Raw genomic sequence first — 21035 nt, forward strand, 5'->3', positions numbered from 1 at the left:
CGGGTATCAAAAATTAAGAAAAATCGGAATGTTTTAAGATTTTTCAGAAAATTAGAGCGTTATGAGGCCCGAAAATGGCAAAAAAAGAATGAAAGGTTTTAAAAGTTGACAGAAAAGGCCGGAATTCCGGCGAAAACCAGAAATTCTCATCCCTGTAAGCAGGGATGCGGAGTCGGAAGGAAAATGGCCGACTCCGACCCCTGGATTTTGAAACGCCCGACTCCTACTCCAACTCCGACTCTGGATTTTTTTAAAAAATTTTTAATTGTATTTTTTCAACTCCCTCTCTCCCTTCCGGGGAAGGGGGAAAACCTCTAAACAGAGATTGAAATATTAATTCCTTTTTATGAAAATTTCGCTTTTTTTTTTAATTGTAAACCCAAGACCATACAACGTTAGAAATTCAATTTAAAAATCCAATAGTTACGAGTTAAAAAGTGAGATGACTTAAAAATCCCTTTTAAAAAATTTAAAAATGATTACCTTTATTTTGTCCCCCTTTAATGTGTAACAAATAGATATTGATCAAATCGTGTGCTTTCAATTTTTGAAAGTTGTAACTTGAAAAAAAAAAGCTTTTTTTTTCTAAATCCAAGTTCTTGATAGGAGTGGTTTGCCCCCATCTGGAAGATGACACCCAAAGTTAATTTCAGAGTTTATAAAAAATATAAATATTTCAATTCTGAAAATTTTCGCGAATATATTTTAAATGATATTTCATCAATAAAATTTCAACGAAAATAGGGCACATATTCGTCAGGAGCTAATTTTACACAAAATGCGGCGGTATACAAATTTGTACGAATAGCTTTCACTACACCTATATTTCTCCTTCGCTAAATTTTTAACTTAAATTTTATTGGCTGCTTTAGAATTAACCTTAATATGATTATTTTAAGATTAACTGCAATTATTGAGTGTTGCAATCAAGAAATCATTTACACTTATTTTGTTCCATACTTTTTAGTGAGAACCAAGCTTACAGAAATAGTCTTAATAAAGAAAAAAACATTAGATTATTTTATCGGATCTTTTGTATTCGTGTTTTCGGCGCCAGAACTTCTCTGAATTTGCCGATCACCCTTAAACGTTTCGACCTTAGCTACGGGCGTCGACTTACTAATTTGTTACGTTTCTTTTACTATTTAATAACCGAGATCGAACAAAACACTATATTTCTATTTTTATTTGAAAGTGATAACTTGAGAATGTTAGGCAACAAAACCGTTTGCTGACAGTTGCTATTAGTTAAGTTAAGAAGCAAGCAAACTAGGGGACGGCTACAGAAAGTTCGGTGAGCACTCAAGCTGGCTGATTGCCATAATGGCAATTATTTTCTCATTAGTAGCTTTTTATACTTGTAATCGAACCAACTGGTAGTCAGTTTTTAAAAAATGCACGGAGAGTCAGTGAAAAGGAAAGAAAAAAAGAAGCCCGGAGTCGGAGTCGGCATTTTTTCTAACGACTCCGACTCCGACTCTGACTCCACAGCCCTGCTGATTACTACGTTATTTTAGCACAATTTAATGTTGGCAGACCTCCCAATTTCCAGAATTAAAACGGATTGAAATATTTGCAGGATGCAAAAAGATTGAAATCTCAAACGAGGCATGCCATTTCCGGCAAAGCAAGTGTTCGACGTCGTTCGTATGTTTCCCCAAGCATAAATTTTCGGCAGATATCGTGGAGAGAGTGAAGATGGGGGAAGGGGGGGGGGATAGAAAGACGGGTACCAAAAATTCAGGAAAATCATAATGTTTTCAGATTTTTAAGAGAAGTAGAGGGTTATGAGGTCCGAAAATGGCGAAAAAAGGCGAAAACCGGGAAACTGTATCATTTTAAGGGGAGTCAGTACCCCCCATACCGTCAATGTTAATTTGCACAGGTTCTTGTACCTTTTTCTGAAAATCTATTAAAGATACAAGTATGAATTTTTTTCTGTACCTCAAGTAGACTCTGTTCTCTATACTGAAGTAAAATTTTACAGAAAGAAAGCTTAGTTTTTTTGTGAAAAATTCCAATGTGTGAGTCACTGTATTTGTTTCAAAAAATATACATTTTGCCACACAAAATCAGCTCTATAAAAAATAATTTTCGAATATGAGAAAAAGTTTACTTCAGTATATGCAGTTAGATGTATGGAATTGGTGGTAAAAATTTCAAAGCCTAACACAATTTAGTTTCTGAGACAAAGGAACATTTAGTTTTAAAAATACCATTTCGAGACATTGCAATTTAAAGGGGAAAATCATACCTCATCAAAATAGGTTTTACATTTTTAAAACTTATTTTAACTTACTTCTAATATGAGCACGTTCAAGATGTTTGTATCATTATAAAGTTATTGAAATGGAGTTTCAAAATATATAAAAATCAAAAAATCGAATTTTTTTGAAAGTATTTAGGGTACTGACTCCCCTTAAGAAAGTTGCGTTGATGAAATGTCTTTGAAAGAGGATTCAACCATAGACTAATAATAAGAGTAGACCGAGCTATGGCAACCCTTTTGCTGCTCATAAACCAAACCATGTGACTGGTGGATATCCTAGCAACAGCGGACGTTAATAGTAGCAGACGATCAACGCCAGCGCGAAATAAAATAAATAGAATGGATGGAACACGGAAGAATGATCTTTTATGGAGTCCGATTTGTAAATTTGTTATTCTAAGTTGGAAATATTTTGTTAAAATAGTGAGTTTTTCGTTTAGATAGTATTGTGCATTTTCTTTAGTCCATTTCAATAACTCTCTAAGCAATAAAAGATGCAAGCGACCAAGAAGAATCGGCAAACGGTAAGATTTTTACCTACAGTTTCAGTTTAAGATACCGATTAGTACATTTTGATACCGATTAGTACATTTTTGCGTTAACGCAAAACGTTTACGCCATTTCGTTCACGCCAATGCTGACAGCTCCAAATGAAATAAGTTACCGAAAACTGATCAAAAACTATTACTAATGTCAAAATAATGCATAACTAAAAGAAAAACAGTTCAATCTCTGCACCTGGAAGTTTTTTTTTGATGAAAACACATTGTCTTAAAATACATGTCGAGTGCCAAACTATAGATAATGCTGCCATCTAGCAACCATGCTGCCAAAGTCTTCGCCAAGCCCTTCCACTAGTCACATGATACATCTATGAACCAATTTTCTTCATCAGCAAGAATGAGAAAGCTCGGTCTACTCTTATTATTAGTCTATGGATTCAACGAATGTCTAAGGGGGTTCGAGCACTGTATTAGCCTCTCGACATTTTTTTCGAACGCTCAAAATCCCGGGATTTTACTCACGTTGAGGTCCGGCGTGGCGTTGATGACGACGGCCGTGGACCACCGCTTGTTGAGGTCCACGGGGGGGAAGAGGCAGTTGAGGGCCGGCTCGCTGCCCCGGCGCACCTGCAGCATGGCGGGACCTGGAACAAGAAGAAGCGGAGGGGGTTCAGAGGCGGAGACACTAAATATTTCAAAGCAAAAGTGATGAACCTGAATTCGAAAAGATCTGAAACGACTGCACACAATGAATTTAGAGAGAAATATACAGTAAAACCTGTAAAGTTGACCGTCTTTGTAAGTTGACCGCTATTTTCAGGAACAGAATTAGATCTATATCATGTAATTCAACCTCTGTAAGTTGACCACTGAAGTAGCGCATCACAAGTGGTCAACTTACACAGGTTTCACTGTACTGTCTGACCATCGATTACATGGAAAGGCTAAGATCCGGTTTATAGGCGGAAATGGACGTATCTATTAGTTTATAGGGATGTTAGTTGGTTTGTTTCAGATGTGCACAAATGCCTCTCTATTATTTAACCTTAGTTTTGTAAAAATGAAAATTTGCTCACAGCAACATTTTTAAATTTAAAGTATATTCAATCTATATTTTCACGGCAAAGATTAACTGATTAATTTATTCGCAACAAAGTTTTGAGCTTACCATTTTGCTTTTACGTTCCTGAACGAAATGAAAATATTTTATTTTCTTTTTGTTGTCTCCATGGTAACTATTTTTGCTTCCCCTTATTCTATTTTTGAGAATGCAATAAATGAATAAGGCACTAGTGACATTATAAAACGCTTGCATCAAAATCCCATCTTTATTTTCCCTTCTCCCCTGCTAGGTTCATTCAGATGGAATCGTCTTTACTTGGCAGATTGCCAAATTACATACAATTTGCGGTCAAACAGTACCAAGGTTTTTTTTTTTTTAAATGCTAGGGAGTTTTTTCCCCTGCTTGCTGACGCTAACCGCAACTAGTCTGTAGTTTACTACACATCTGGGTGGTAAAATACGTAATTCACATACAACAAAGTTAGCAAAGAAATGAGTTTAAAATTTTGCTTTTGAGATGTTTGGATTGCCATTTTGTGTGGCTAAAAAAAAGGAAAAATGCATTTATCGAAATTTTTATACCTCTGAATATTGCATAAAAAGTTACGCAACCTGGTTCTTAAATCCTGATTTTGAAAAAAAATAATAAAAAATGAAGCGTTTACCTCCCAGTGCAGAACTGTATTTTAAGTCTTCAGTAGTCAACAAATAATGGGTTTGCTTTTAACCCTTTCAGGGGCAGTGGTCGCGCTGTGAAACCACTAATTTATAAATTTTCTGTCTGTTTGTTCTGAATTTTTTGAATCAAAATCGCTTGAGTCCTCTTCTTTTAAGTTCAATGAACAACTTTAAACGGCAGAATAAAAAAAAAAATATTTTTTCGTAGGCTTAATTTCTTGTTCAAATCTTCAAATTTTCAATTTTTCGTTTTCCCCAAAAATTGGAATTTTTTTCAGATTTAAAAATTTTTAATTAGCGCTGAAAGAGTGAATCATTTTTCTTCATTTTACCTGAGGTAGTCAATCATATTGTTTGAAAAGATTCAAATTCATTTTTACATGCATAAACATGTTTTTGTCCTTCCCCGGGCGGGGGGGGGGGGGAACAAATGGGGATACCACCCACAGCGAAAAAAATTCTGAAAAAAATTTTTTTAACTGAAAAATCTATGTCTAGATGATCAAATAAACCCACTTGTGGTGTTTTTTCTTAAGATTTCTCAAAAATTAATGACGCGCCCTGAAAGGGTTAAATAACCTGCTTGTCCACTTCATTCAGTGCAATAGTACAAGACCCTCCCCAAACGCTTCTATAACGGTTGTATAACCTCATCTGTTAAGTATTGTAAAAGAGTCTTCAGAGCTCTTCTCGTTCTTCCAATGTTGGAAGAACCACACTCACCCTGTTCGTCGGTGGCCTCTCCGTCGCTGGGGTTGTAGTGGGAGCCCACCTCCACGCTGAACAGGTCCGGGCTCCCGGTGCAGAGGGAGCTCTCGCTCCGAGGCTCCCCCAGAGGGGAGGGGGGGCGCCCATTCTCTTCAAACACGGCGATGATCTGCAAAGAGAACACAACACTCATTCTCATTCAGCTTTCTTTCTCATTCAATCTTATACCAAAAAACAAAAAGAAACAAAGAAAAAATAAATAAATAAAAGAAGAAAAAAGGAAGAAGAAATACAACTCGGCAAAGATCGTTTTTTGACTGGAAAGGCGATGGATGCTTCAGCATTTCAGCTAGAAACATAGTCGCCATATTTGGTCATTCACAAGATCGAAGTAGATAGATGCTTAAGTGCCAAAGTTTTCAAAAGGGAAGCAGAATTGGATGTTTTATTTATAACTGCAAAACTAATGAAAATAACTTAAAAAGAGCAGCAATCGTTTTTATTTTTATTTTTTTAAAACATTTTCTCGAGAAATGAGAAATTTTATATTTAAAATTACCTTATCTTCATTGCTTTGGACGCAAAAGTGCTAATAACTTTTCAACTTGTGTAGTCTCATAAAGATTTTTATTTAAAAAATTTTTTTGCTACAAATTCAGAAATTTACATTAAATTTTGGCGTAGTCGCCATGTTTGGTCATTCCGAAGATGTTGGCGTGCAATACTCTTTAAGTGCCTATGTTTTCGTAAACTGAATAGGATGTTTATTGCAATGCAAACTGTTGAAAATTATGCAAAATGTGCCATTTTTTCGGATAATTCTTAATTATTGTCTTTAAAAATGCAAAATTTTATCTTTAGAATATTTATTATCTTCATTGCTTTAGATGCTAATGTGCTAAAAACTGCCTATTTCACCTAAATTGTAGTTTTTTAAGGATTTTGAATTTATTATTACTTTTATGCAACAAATTCAAAAATCTATTTAAAATCATGAATTTTTCGTGTAGACGCCATGTTTGGTCATTCGCATGATGGAAATAGACGAGACTATTACTTACCTAAGTTTCCAAAAACAGAATTGGATGTTTACCTCAATACAAACTACTGAAAATAACATAAAATGTAACAATAAATCATGTGTTTTTTGTTTTTTTTTTTAAATTGATTTTCATGAAAAATGTGAATTATTGCCTGCACAATTGTATTAGATCGTCATTGATTTGGAAGCTTGCTATAAACTAAAACATTGATCTAAAATGCAGTTTCCTGCCAACTTCTCATTTACTAATTTATTTGTTTATTCATTTTTCGAAAAAAAAATCAAAAACCTATTTTTACTTAAATTTACCATATTTAAATAAATATACAGTAAACTCCCGATTATCCGCGGAATAGGGTGGCACGGTAACCGCGGATAAGCGAAAACCGCGGATAATCCGAACAATGGGTAAAAAACAATACTACTGTATACAATAGCTAAAAAATATGAATAAAACTCAAACATACATTCAAGTTATAGCTAAAAACATTGCTACATTGCATTTACTAACATTGAATGTAAAAAAATATACGCATTGAAAGCTAAAAACGAACAGTAACACAATCATAAGTTTAAAAATTTTTTAATAACCGTTAAAAAAAATAATAAAATAAATTGTGAAAACACCCGCGGATAAGCCGAGCCGCGGATAATCCGACCGCCGATAAACGGGAGTTTACTCTATATTGAATAATTGTTTTTCATAGCGCGCAGAGATCTATTTATTTTCATGAAAGTATTGAAAACTGCCCCCTCCCCCCTTTACTTCCCCCCGACACTAAGTTTTTCGGGTCAGTGGCCGCTGGACCGCAGGAAAATTTCAGAGTCTTGACCTTTACAAGGGACTTCTGTATGTTATGAAAACTTAAAAATGAAACCAATAATAATGCAGCAGATTATTTACAACTGCCCAAAATAGTGTCACAGACTGGCTAGAAAGATTCTGCTACTGGGCACAGAGAGGGGGGGTCTCCTACCTGTTCCCGGTCATCGGCCACATCATCCAGCCGATCGTCGGGGTAGAGGATCCCGTCATCTCTCGAGCTCTTCAGGTTGTGGATGGTCACCACCGAAGAAGGACACTGAAACACACAAACAAACATCAATCCTCCGTCAACCCAAGGGCAGTCTTGCATAATATAGACGAACGCAGAAAATTTTTGGCTCTGCAGAAATTATTTTTCAAACTGCTAATGTCAATTAAAAAAAAAAAAATTTCTAAAGGGAATTAAAAAAAATTTTTTAAATTTTTTTAAATTTTTTTAAAAAAAATTTAAAAAAAAAAATTTTAATTTTTTTTAAAGGGAATTAAAAAAAAAAATTTTTTTTAATTTTTTAAATTTTTTTTAAAGGAAATTTAAATTTTTTTTATATTTTTTTTAATTTTTTTTAAAGGGAATTTAAGAAAATCTCAAAGTTTTATTTCTGTTAAAGCCTTTCTCCAAACGAGCCTTTTAAAGCACATGCGTAAAAAAAAATAATGGTTTTAGCAATTTTCTTCAGTTGGTGGAAAATAAGCAAACTATATGTTATTGTAAAAAAAAAGTTAAATGATTTAAATCACTTTTTTTTTGTCTCTTTCATATTTCAGGGGTAGAAGTGACCGACTTGTCACATATAGGACATTTTCCACAAAAAATATAGGACAAATATAGGACACATTATATGAATAATTTTGCTATGAAAAAAGAAATAATACATATCTCGAAACTCCACCAACTATAGAGTGATGTCACATTGCTGTAGCCAACGAGAGAAGATGCCTGTTGCAGGATTTAGTCAGTTGAGTTTTTTAATTGGAAATTCGTTCGGGCACATACTTTCAGCGAAACATCCGATGTCAGAAAGTTTATTTACTGTTCTTTTTAAAAGATATATAGGGTAAAAAAAGGGAATATGGAAAATATAGGAAATATAGGACAATTTCGATGCTTTTTTTGAAAATATAGGAAATATAGGATATATAGGACTACTTTGACCCCTGTCATTTGAATATAAATTTAATTTTTTATTTAAGGATGTTAGGCAACATAATTATTTGCAGAACATTTTCCAGTCAGGATTTGTGTTTGCAGAAAGCTTTTCATTTTATCTAAGTCTGCCGAAGGGGAACGCTTTTAGCTTTTCCCTCAAGGAAAAGGGGCTTTAATCGCGAGTTTTAAAGTTGGACTGGCAGTCGTGAGTGACCGATCACTTTGCCGATATTTCATAATCGGTCAATATCGGCCGATTGAATGGCTGAAAAATTATAATTGTTTTAAACCTGAAATTGCTTTTTAGTTGAACAAGTAACAATGAGAAATGAATTTCAGCCAATCGATCGGCAGATTTTTTTTCCAAACAAAAATTAATTTTGCAGGAAAATTCAAAATAAAATAAAACTCCAAAGGAAAAATGGAAATAAAAACGAGCTGATGTGTGCATCACATGACTTCTTTTTACTCCAATTTAATGTCATTTTCTCATTATTGGCAGTTTTAATGTGATTCAATAGTTTACTCTCTAAATATCACCAACAGTGGCCAAATTGAAAACAGATTTTTAAAAAAATCGCCAAATTTGTCGCCAAGTTGGCGACAAAAGGCGACCAAAAGACTAGCGATCTATCGCCAAGTGTTCGCCAAATTATAACACCACTTGAGTTTACATCGAAATTAACAAGGATTTCCCCTCAAAAGGGGCCAAAGAACCCCTTAGGAACATCCGAATGCAACCAAAAGAGGAGGTGCACAACTAGACCCCACTAGGAATCTACGTACCAAATTTCAACTTTCTAGGACATACCGTTCTTGAGGTATAAATGACATACATCCGCACGTCCGCACATACATACGTATATACAGACGTCACGAGAAAATCCGTTGTAACTAACTCGGGAATCGTCAAAATTGATATTTCGGGTGTCTATACGTTCTTAGGCACTTATCCACGTGTGGTCGAGTCGAAAAAAAAAACTCAACATTCATTCGGGGGTGAGCAAAATAGAAATTAAGGTTAATTTTTGAGTGAAAATTTTTTCGCGAATACAATACTTCCTTTTTTGTAAAAGGAAGTAAAAATTTCAAACTATTTTTGGAAGAAAAAAAAAACATTCGAAAACGTGGATATTTTCCCGATTTTAGACCAACCCTTTTAAGCATTTGATATAGAAGTCAAATTCTGTTATAATTTTACATGGTCTGACTGTGAAATAAAGACTTAATAATTACAGTAAACGGCCGACTGCGCGAAAAGTGCGGGAAAATTTTCCCCGATAGTTTCGAACTAATGCTCATCATTTTAAAAATTATATATCATGGCTACAGCGCAGGATTTTATTGACATTTATTCAGAATAAAAGCAACAAGTGACAAAAATCGTAACAGCGAAATCGAACGTTTTACAAAAATCGCGATCGTAGAAGTAAACCCTTTTTGTGAAATAGAATGATAATCGGACGTTTCTTCAACATAAAAATGCTCATTACATTTAATTTTCCTCCTTTTTATAACGTTTACATTCAAAATTAGCGGCAAAACGTGCCCCATTTTACATTACAAAAGATTTCAATTAAAAAAAAAAAACTGTATCCCCAAATCTCTTAATCAATGTTAACCTAAAAGAGCGTTTTTAACACTTCAGATTTGGAAAATGTTCGGAAAAGAACTCACTAATACCCTCCCCCAGGTTTAGCAAACATAGCCTAAATTTGCATTTTTAAGACTTCAGTGCCGGAAATATTTCCATGAAAAGCCCTTCCACCCTACTGTTTCACCACCAAATGCAGCCTAAAGTTGTTAAGATTTCAGTTTCAAAAATTTTCAGGATGTAGGGGAGTGAATCACTTACCATTCACAGACCGTAACCTCCCCTCCCCCTTTCACCGTTTCGGCGAGTGTTTGATGAAAGGCATAGAATAGGCAAGTTTTCGATTTTTCAATTATATTTTTATATGATAGAGCAACATGTATGAACATCATAGGTGAAAAAAATTTTGCGATACGATAAGTAGTTTTTTTTTAAATTAATTTTTTAAAGTTCAAGCGTTGTAACGTCAGATGGCACAGGAAGTGACGTCATGCGCTTATCCGCCACGGAAGAAGCCGAAGACCATACGTAAGGCTAGCTTCACGCATTTAACTCCTCGCGTTTCTCTGAAACATTAAACCTCTCATTCTCTCGGAAATATTCGAATACCATCATTGATGTTAATTGAGGAAGATTATTTAGATTGTGCTTCAACGAATCCGGCCCCCATAGTGTGTTCAAAAGGGTTATTGAATTTCTAAAAAATAAAAATATCCGCGCGCTCAAAATGTCCCTAGCGAAAACGAGGGATCTTCGGCGGAAGGCTGCCCATGAGTGCCCTGTGACGTAAGCTCGTGACGTTTCAGAAGAGCGCACTTTTGCGTGTGGATTTCTAAAAATCGGCGATGGTGAATTTTTTAGTTTATGAACATTTAATAGGTTGCAACTTCCCTATTTAGAGGAACATCGAGTTTAGCGTGGAATTTAACAGGAACGCGTCAAAAATTCAAATTCAGCTGCCCATCCTCGCTTGAAAGGAACCAGTGATTTCCCTTGCCTTTTTCCTGAATTCCCTGGTAATTCCCCGAATCGTAAAAATGCCTGTGGGTATCCTGTGCACCCCCCTCCCCCCTCCAACATTTAATCTTGTATCATATATGACAGCAGTGCAAACTTTAGCAGACATCAAAATCAAGTGAAATACGATGCAACAAAATTTGAAAATAATATTTTGTAATAAAAGCAATTGAAATCAAACAATAAATTGCTTATTCCTTTTAAATATACCATTTTCTTAAAAAGCTAGTTTGTAAATCAGGGTTGTCAACCTATTTGAGGAGCATCTGTGGTGATTTTGAGGAGCATTTTGATACTTTGCGAAGCAGCTCGGTATTTCGTTTAAAAATCAATATAAAAAATTTAAACCTCTTATCTAAAATTTTTTTTTTTTTTTTGAGGTTTGATAATTATTTTAAGCACTGGCATAAAAATAATTATTTTTAAATTAATAAAACAGCTTTAAATACTTTGTCACGCTTTGAATATAAGCATCTTTAATTTCCCATATTTTGCATGCCAGTCATAATAAACTAGCAAAACATAATAAAAATAAATTTAATTTTATAAAAATCTTAGGTAAACCTGGTCAGAATTAAGACCAAACGGGAAATGCGGAGCAAATTAACTTTTGTGTGGAGCTGCGGAGTTTCGCTATCTTAGCAGAGCAACTCCGCAAAATGCGGAGCAGCTGGCAACCCTAGTAAATTGATAAAAGCTCTTAATCAACACTTTGATAATGGCTCAAATTAAAATTATATTTATATATATATATATATAAATGAATGATTATATATATAAATGAATGATTAACATCTTTATCTTTACTAATAATAAAGCTGAAAGTCTCTCTGTCCGGAGGATGTCTGGATGTCTGTAGGATGTCTGTGACGCGCATAGCGCCTACACCGTTGGGCCGATTTTCATGAAATTTGGCACAAAGTTAGTATGTAGCATGGGAGTGTGCACCTCGAAGCAATTTTTCGAAAATTCGATGTGATTCTTTTTCTATTCCAATTTTAAGAAAAAAAAATATCATAAGATGGACGAGTAAATTACGAAATTATCATAACGTGGAACCGTAACATGGGCCCAAGCCTATTGGCGAGATACGAAATGATCATAGCGTGGAACCGTAAGATGGGTACAAGCCAATTGGCGAGAAAATTCACCATACATTATTTGTAAATATACAGGCGAACCAAAAGACCTTTTGATTTTTCTATTACGGGCAAAGCCGTGCGGGTATCACTAGTAAGAAATAAAATAACAGAATTCAGGAAAAAAAAAATACTAAGCACTTTTCATAATGCACTCAAAAGTTCAAAATAACTTTTCTGGGTCAGACAGGACAATTTAAGTACTCATGTAGTTTTCAATTATTCCAAGAAAATGACTCCACAGACGAAGAAAAGTGCGGCTCAAGTCGTAAACAGAATTTCTTATCATTACCTAGCTTCCAATCATAGCTTGAGTGTTGGAACAATTGACTCCAAAAATTTTCATCATGATTACTATTAATATTGCAATATTGCTGTTGGAAGGCAACAAAATTTGTAACAATGGGTTTTATATTTAAACAATTAACGGGGAAATGACATGAAATTTGCTGTTTTTCATCCTAACAGAAAGAATAATGTTATTTTAGAATTTCAATTTTGCAGCCTTAAGTCGTACCTTAGGATGAAGCAAATCATTTAGTAAAATCCAGAAGTCTCTAAGTGGTCTAGTCAGGGTTGGCAAAAACCCGGGTTTTTTTAAAAAAGCCCATGGACCCAGGGTTTTTTGGGTTTTTTTTAAATAAAACCCAAAAAAACACAACTAAAGCTGGTTTTTTTAAAAAGAAATGTGGGTTTTTTTGTCTTTTTTTAGGGAAAATGTGGGGTACTTGTAGCATATTGTAGCGAAAGTATATGGACAAAGCAAAACTAGTATGTTGTGGCCATCACGAAACTTTCTTCTATATTTTTCTTTTTTTTCTGATCCCTCCCCATGCTTGATGAGGAAGCAATATTCCCAACAAAAACAAAATTTCACATGAAAAGACTTGACGACCATTCCAATGTCTGAATTATTGCAAAAGCAAAGCAAAAAGCGAAAAATGAAAGTTATTTTAAAAGCCTTGCTTAAATTAATTACAAATATTTTATTTATTAACAAACATAAGATGGCAACAGTTAAAAATTTTAAATCATTGAGATAAAATTTCCGATCATTTCCATACAATTAAAATCACGAGAAATACGCAGACGACAATCTATTACGATTTATCTTTCTTATTGTTGCATTAATAAAGCTATTTTTATTCAAAAAAAAAAATCAACACCTCTTGGAGCGATTGGCGTCCAAATTGAACCGAAGTCTGTTTACATATGGATTCACATATATTCCAAATTTCAACCAGAACGCAGCAATACTTCTTGAGATAGGGCACTCACAATGGAAAAAAAGAACGGGTGATTGCGCTACCCCCCTTTTTAGCTGTTGACACCAAAATAAAATCAGCTCTTATACTCACTAAGGGCTACTTGCCGATAAATTTTTCTTTCATTCCGTTCATTATTTCTTGAGATACAGCAGTCACAATTGACGACAAAAAACGTTCTATAGCTCAACCCCCGTTTGAGTTATTGACACCAAAATTGAATCAGCACCTGTTCCTGTTAATGGCAACATATGGACCAAATTTTGTTTGATTCCGCCAGTTACTTCCTGAGGAATAGCAAGCACGCGTAACTCAAAAAACGTCCCATTGCTCCACCCCCCTTGGAGGGATTCGCGCCAAAAACCAATGGGCACAAGTTCACATAGCGGCACATATGTGTACTAAATTTCGTTCGATTTCATGCGGTAGTTTTTGCTGTAGAGCGGCCACAAAAAACTGGTCACACACAGACGTGACACACACACATACATACACACACACAGACAGACAGACATTTTCCAAAAATGGTCGAAATGGACTCAGCACACCTCAAAACGTTCGAATCCGTCAAAATTCGAAATTCGAAAATTTGCACGAATCCAATACTTTCTTCTATATATTAGATATAGAAGAAAGTAAAAATCGTCTTGGAGTAAAAAAGCTGGGAAATTCAGCGTTTTCTGAAGAAAAGTATAAAAGACGACGAAACACAAGAATGGTGAAGTTTCAGATTTTTTAGTTTCCATGATTGCCAACAGTTAAGAAAAAGTTACTTCTCGAGTTATAAAATCTATTGTTCGTTTGTAATTACTACATTTTTTTTTTTTTTTTTTGCATTTTATTTTATTGTATTTCATTTTGTTACGTAAAACTACTGTAGAACCTCAAATAGTTTAAATCCCTTTTTACTGAATTCCAGCTTAATCAAAACATTTCTTTGAATTTTATGTTGCCTGTTTTTCTATTTCTGTGTACAGAGTAAGAAATATTAAACTTTTTCGTAAGATAATGAAAATACTGTACATCCTATTCTGTTTTCTGTCCGACCGTTTGTGAAACCTGTTAATTTCTAAAAAATATCCCTTGTTTATTCGAGATTTGTGACTTGTTGGTTTGCAGAAAATATATCACATGAAAGCCTTTTAGCTAGAGTAGTTTCCTCTGTACAATCTACATATATTGAGAAAATCAGACATGACAGGACTTAGTCAAGATAATTTGAGTTATTTATTGACCAGTCAAAGAAAAAAGTTAAATATATTTATTTAAAATCTTTGAAGTATTTTTTAATACTGTTAAGAGTTAAAAAATACTATTAAAGTTCAAAATTCATTTTTTATGTCCATTGGCTGTGGTGAAGAACAAATAAAAAAGAAGTTTAAATTGTTAAAGTTTTTAAATTAATTCTTTTAAAAACTTCTCAGAAAATTTAAAAAAACCCAAAAGTAGGCTAAATAATGGGGTTTTTTTAAATGGGTTTTTTCAAAAAAACCCATTGGGTCCAACCCAATTGGGTCCAATCCGGCCAACCCTGGGTCTAGTTGTTGAGATATAAGCAAAACCAGGCCTCAGATTACTCCGCGACAATCAGGCCAAGTATAACAAAAGTGCTTAATTAGTTAATTTAGCATAGCATACTTTTAAAAATAACTTCCAAACTTCAAAAATCTTGAAACATTTTAAGGTTGCAAAGAAATGAAACCTCAACCCGGCATGTACGTTTCGGACATAAAGAATCTCCTATTTTGGCCAGCTGGTTTGGCACAACTGAATGGAAAAAATCCAATAAAAATAAGCATTAAAACGCGCTGATGTGTGCATCACATGACTTCCTTTTACTCCAGTTTAATGTCATTTCCCCATTATTGTCAATTTTGATGTGATTCAATTGTTTACTCTCTAAATATCATCAACAGTGGCAAAATTGAAACCAAATTTAGAATTTAAAAAAAAATCGCCAAATTTGTCGCCAAATTGGCGACAAAACTTGGCGACCAAAAGACTGGCGATATATCGTCAAGTGTCCGCCCAATTATAACACCACTTGAGTTTACATCGAAATTAACAATGATTTCCCCCCAAAAGGGACAAAAGACCCCTTTAGAAACACCCGAATGCAACCAAACGGGGAGGGGCACAACGAGACCCCACTAGGAGTCTAGGTACCAAATTTCAACTTTCTAGGACATACCGTTTTTGAATTATGCGAGATACATACGCACATACGCACATACATACGTACATACGGACGTCACGAGAAAACTCGTTGTAATTAACTCGGGGATGGTCAAAATGGATATTTCTGGTGTCTGTAGGTTCCTAGGCATATATCCACGTGTGGTCGGGTCGGGGAAAAAAAAAAAAAAAACTCAAAATTCATTCGGGGGCGAGAAAAATGGAAATGAAGGCCGATTTTTGAGTGAAAATTTTTTCCCGAATACAATACTTTCTTTTTTGTAAAAAGAAGTAAAAATAATCAGGAATATCAGGACAACATGCTAAAAATCAAGACAAAGCATTTTTTGATTGCAGTAGAGCAGTAGTTGTCCCAGGACGACTGCGATTACTAAGATGGTGTACCCACAAAAAAAAAAAAAAAATATATTGATTAAGGTTTAAAAGTAAAAATATTAATATAACGTGAAAACAAAATTTAATAAATTAATTTGAATTTTGACATCTTGAATTCAAATTATGTTTTTCACAATCACGAGTGTGTGTATGTAGGCGTGTGTGTTTGTGTGGGGGAGGTAGGTGTGTTTGTATGTAAGGGGTATGTGTATGTGTGTGTAGGCATGTGTGTTTGTATCTGTGTGCTGGCATAAGTGTGTGTATGAATGTGTGTGGGGGGGGTGTATGTGTATGTGTGTGTAGGCATATGTGTTTGGGTCTGTGTGCAGGCATGAATGTGTGGGTAGTTGTGTGTATGTGTAGGTGTCTGTATGTATGTGTGTATGTGTGTGTAGACATGTATATTTGTGTCTGTGTGCTAGCATAAGTGTGTAGGTAGTTGTGTATATGCATGTGTGTGTGGAGGGGGGGGTATGTGTGTGTAGGCATATGTGTTTGTGTCCAGGAATGAATGTGTGGGTAGCTTGTGTATGTGTGTGCGTATGTTTTTGTGTGTGTATGTGTAGATGTCTGTATGTGTTTATGTGTTTGTGTATGTGTAGGTGTCTGTATGTGTGTATGTATGCGCGTGTGTGTAGGACATGGATGCAACCTGGAGACGGCTTTCGCTAGAGGAGCAGCATTGTGAGGAGCCGGTCGACGGTGATGGTGCGGAGGGTGGCGGTGAGAAAATAAAATGATAGGACATCAAAACAGTCAAATGAGAACAATAAGCAATCGTGATTGCTCAAAAAAAAATCCGGTCCTCAGTTAAAAAAACGCAGACAAAGCAAAGTGTCGCGGATGAAATTAGAAAGTTATCAAAGCGCTGAAAGAATTGTTTTCGTGTTCGCGGGATGAATGAAGAAAAAACTACGATCACCAAATCTAATCATTCACTTAATTATCAGGAAAGGGTTGCATTCCAGAGAGCGAGTTTTTCCGCGTACGTGCGACGTAGCTGTGTGACGTCACCTTTCCCTCTTCATGTGTACGTTCCCGAAACAATGGCATAACCACTACCCCGATAAGGAGTAGAGGCGCGACATCGATATTTTGGCGCAAACATCGATTGTTATGTTTTTAAATCATCTCTTATATAATTAAAAATTGAGCGTATCTATGTATGTCCAAGCTTCTTTTCCCTAACGACAGTGAACTGACCATCGAACCAAGTATCGATGGATTCGTCATCTTCCCATCTTTAAGTTTGGCTATTTAACATAATCCTCCGATAATAATTACTAGAGACGTACCGAGTACTCGGTACTCGGCTAAATTTTGATCAGATACTCGGCCAATACCGAGTAGTTGTAAAAAATTGAATATTGTTCAAAGCAGATTTTACAATTAATAAAAAATTGCAAGCATATAATATACTGCAATCATTTACAATTTAAATTTACGAGTCAAATTCAAATTTTGAGAATAATGAAGTTTGTTATGCTTCAATGGAGTAAATCTCACATTTTAATGCCCCAAAAATTAATGGAACTTATTTATTAAAAATGGAGCAAAAAAGGTAATTACAGAAAATATGAAATTTTTATATTATTAAATGGATTTTTGCCACGAACAAAATTATGTATAAAAAGCATAAAAATACCTTTTCTTAAAAAATAAAACAACGTTAAAAGCACAAATGTGCAGGAACACTGCAGACACGTGTTTTGGCATTAGAAGGAATGCTTTTTTCAATGCACAAAATGTGAACTTATGGATTTAAAGACATCTGACAAACACATTTTTTACATTCATTGGCTCACATTTTATGCACTGAAAAAGATGTTCCTTGTAATACAGAAACACGTGCCTGCAGCGCTCCTGCACATTTGTGCTTTTAACGTTGTTTCATTAGCTTTTAAAAATTATTTACGTTTGGCGGACTAGAAGTATAGATTGATATAATTTGTCCAACTTGATCAAACCTACCTTTTTTGTATTTGTTTATTTTTATTTTAAAAAAGAACTTATTTGTAAGATTATTGACACAAACAAAATCTTTTAAATAATGCATAGTTAAATTTCAGCTGGAATTTTGTTTTAAAAACTATTAGTTGGACATGGAGGTCTATACTACTATTCTAATGAGTTCAAAATTCGTCACGTGTGTCTCGGTGGTTTTTCTTAAAACATAATTGGAACTCGGTACTCGGCCAAAGTGCTACTCGGTACGTCTCTAATAATTACCGAAGACATCCATTAAAAACTATTCATTATGACACTATATTATATATGACATTATATATATATATATATATATATATATATATATATATATATATATATATATATATATATATATATATATATATATATATATATATATATATATATATATATATATATATAATTATAGTGCCTAGAAGGAATAGTGTGCCGATCGGCGCTTTTTCCCCTTCGATTCTTGAAGACAAAATGTATGAAAACCGCTAGAGGGCAGTGCGGTCGAGGTGTACGTTCAATTTCGCGGTGTTTACATTAGTAGACGCGGGATTTTGTTACAATTTAGTTCCGCGTTTCTCTTTTTTACCTTTATTTCGTGAATATTTCATAAAATAGCGTTTAAGGCTTTTAATGGAGGCATCAAAGTTTAATATTAGAAGAAGTAAAGCTTCATCTTGTTTCGTACCAGGGTGCAAAAGTGGATACAAAACATGCAAAGAAAAAGTTTCGCTTTTTAAAGCTCCAGCAGATGAAGAAAAACTAAAGAAGTGGAACTCGTTAATTCCCAGATTAGATAAAGTTTTTGATAAATATTGCTCAATTTGTGATCTGTATTTCGAAAAACATTTTATTGAAACGCATAATGAGCATATTATAAATGGTGAAGAAGTTTTGATTCCCCGGGGAAAACTTTTTTTAAAAGACGAGGCAATTACGACAATTTTCCCAAATCTGCCAACATACTTTACTAAAAAAATACCAAAGCAAAGGTCCATCAGGAATTATGCAGTTAAGAAAAATGTTCCCTGTTTGAAAAAAATAAAACTTGATCTTTCCGCAGATGAAACTGAAATAACCACGTATAAATCTATTATAGATGAAATTGCTCATATTAATTTGCCTAACGAATATTGGGTTTGTATGAAATTTAAAAAATCTCCAAATATTGTAGTTTTTGTATATAATGAAAATTATGTGGAAAATAATATTAACGATAAAAAGATCATTATTGAAGTAGAAGAAAATTTACAAATCAATGCTACTATTTTGGTCAAAGGTGTAAAAGTAGATTATCCTGTTCTTCGACTCAGACTGAGAAGCCCTGATAATTTTAATTAGCTTCAAGAATTTAGAAGCAGTTTTATTTTGTAACTAGCGGTACCCGCACGACTTTGTCCGAAGGAGAAAATTAAAAGGTCATTTGATTAGCCTGTATATTTACAAATAATGGATGATGAATTTCTCGCCAATTGGCTATGTTCATTCGCTCTTCCCATGTTACGCTTCCACGTCAGGATAATTTCGTAATTTACTCGTCCATCTTATGATAATTCTGCTTCTGAAACTGTTTTTAAAATTTAAAAATAAAAAAAGAACAAAATCGAATTTTTGAAAATTCGCTTCGAGGTGCACACCCCCATGCTACAAACTAACTTTGTACTAAATTTCATGAAAATCGGCCGAACGGTATAGGCGCTGTGCGCGTCACAGGGATCCAGACAGAATTCCGGAGAGAAATCCAGACAGAGAGACTCGGCTTTATTATTAGTAGAGAAATAAGAGACGCGCTGTTATTGAATACTTAGGGGCCATTCATTAATTACGTAAGGATGATTTTGGCAATTTTTGACCCTCCCTCCCCCATGTAAGGGTACGTAAGAATTTTCAACCCCCCCCCCCCATTCTTATGTAAGATTCCATTTTGTTTTTCAAAATGATAAAATAACAAATCTTGAATCGTTACATCACTGGAATCGTTATTAAATTCACATTATTAAATTAAACCTTTTGCGTAAAGAAATGGTTACTAAAAAGAATCTAAACTGAATGTTTTTTCGACTTTTTTTTTTTTTGATGTAATATTAATTACAAATAAAACATGCCGTACGCAATGCGACTCCTTTATTATATTTTACACTATAAATTCTTTGTAAAACAAATAAAAAAACATCTTATCCTAACACGTTTCTTACCTTCCAGACGCAAATGGAACATAATCTCTGCCAAATCACTTGACCGCGCAATGTCTAATGTGAAATATCGACTTGGAAAATATTATGTAAGAATGAGTTTGACCCTCCCCCCAAGTAAGGGTACGTAGAGGCTTTTCCAACCCCCCTCCCCCTTGGGACCCTTACGTATTTAACGAATGGGCCCTTATAGTCTACTATTTTCATTGAAGTAAGGTAGTTTTATAATAAGGTAATAAGGTAATTTTATATGCTTCAAAAAATAAACGAACACCCATGTAACAATTAGCACTTATTACAGAATTTGTCTTTTGCGCAGAAATAAGTTTAATCCGAAAAACGGGGTTTTTAAACTGCGAAATCAGCATGCAATCGCTGATTTAAAACGAGTCTGATTGAGGAGCATAACGTACTACTCGAGTGCAGCGCCACCTGGATTTTCCTCAGATCTGACCTCACTTTTTCCCCGCCGATCGGCACACTACTCTTTCTAGGCACTATAATATAATTCTCTTACGTGCCGGCAAATGAAGGGGTGAATTTCTAAACCTCTGTTGGCAACACTTCGCCGATAAATCATGTAAACAAACTTCTACGTTGTTTTGAAATCTTGAATCACAGAATACTCAACGAACTTTTTTTTTTTTTGAGATGAGTTTGAGTCGGGCTGTGGCCCATTTCAACCTTAATCAGCAAAGAAAAGCTCAAAGAAGGCAGGAAACCGTTCTTGAATCCAATTTAAGACGAGCCATTTCTCTGATTCGCTGCCGATAATTTTTAGCGGCTGGGGAATTTTCAGTCAGCAGTTCCTTCAACAGATCAGGTGCGTCACACAATGCCGGTAACCGCACCTTTCCGTCATGGCAACATTTAGTATATTTATTTGCAGTATTACGCTCTTTCTGCCAATAAAGAGCACCACAAAATTCGCATTCTTCACACATTGCTCCACAATCATGTTCATCGGCAATGTTGTTTTGAACGCGTAGGCGCTTTGAGCGTCGTCTATTCTCTGCTTCAGTACGACAGTTCAGTTCA

At 34.7% G+C, this 21035-nt stretch overlaps 1 protein-coding gene across 1 annotated transcript in view; it reads right to left on the reverse strand.

Moving 5' to 3' along the window:
- LOC129232656 (partitioning defective 3 homolog) overlaps positions 1 to 21035 on the reverse strand; it is a 98328-nt gene that overhangs the window by 40004 nt on the left and 37289 nt on the right. The window contains exons 2-4 of the mRNA XM_054866788.1: positions 7241 to 7345; positions 5237 to 5390; positions 3295 to 3416 (exon numbers count right to left, since the gene is read on the reverse strand). Of these exons, the coding sequence (XP_054722763.1) occupies positions 3295 to 3416; positions 5237 to 5390; positions 7241 to 7345 (381 nt within the window). The remainder of the gene's footprint in view (positions 1 to 3294; positions 3417 to 5236; positions 5391 to 7240; positions 7346 to 21035) is intronic.

Source organism: Uloborus diversus, unplaced genomic scaffold (assembly GCF_026930045.1).
Source record: "Uloborus diversus isolate 005 unplaced genomic scaffold, Udiv.v.3.1 scaffold_13, whole genome shotgun sequence".
In the NCBI taxonomy this organism is placed as follows: domain Eukaryota; kingdom Metazoa; phylum Arthropoda; class Arachnida; order Araneae; family Uloboridae; genus Uloborus; species Uloborus diversus.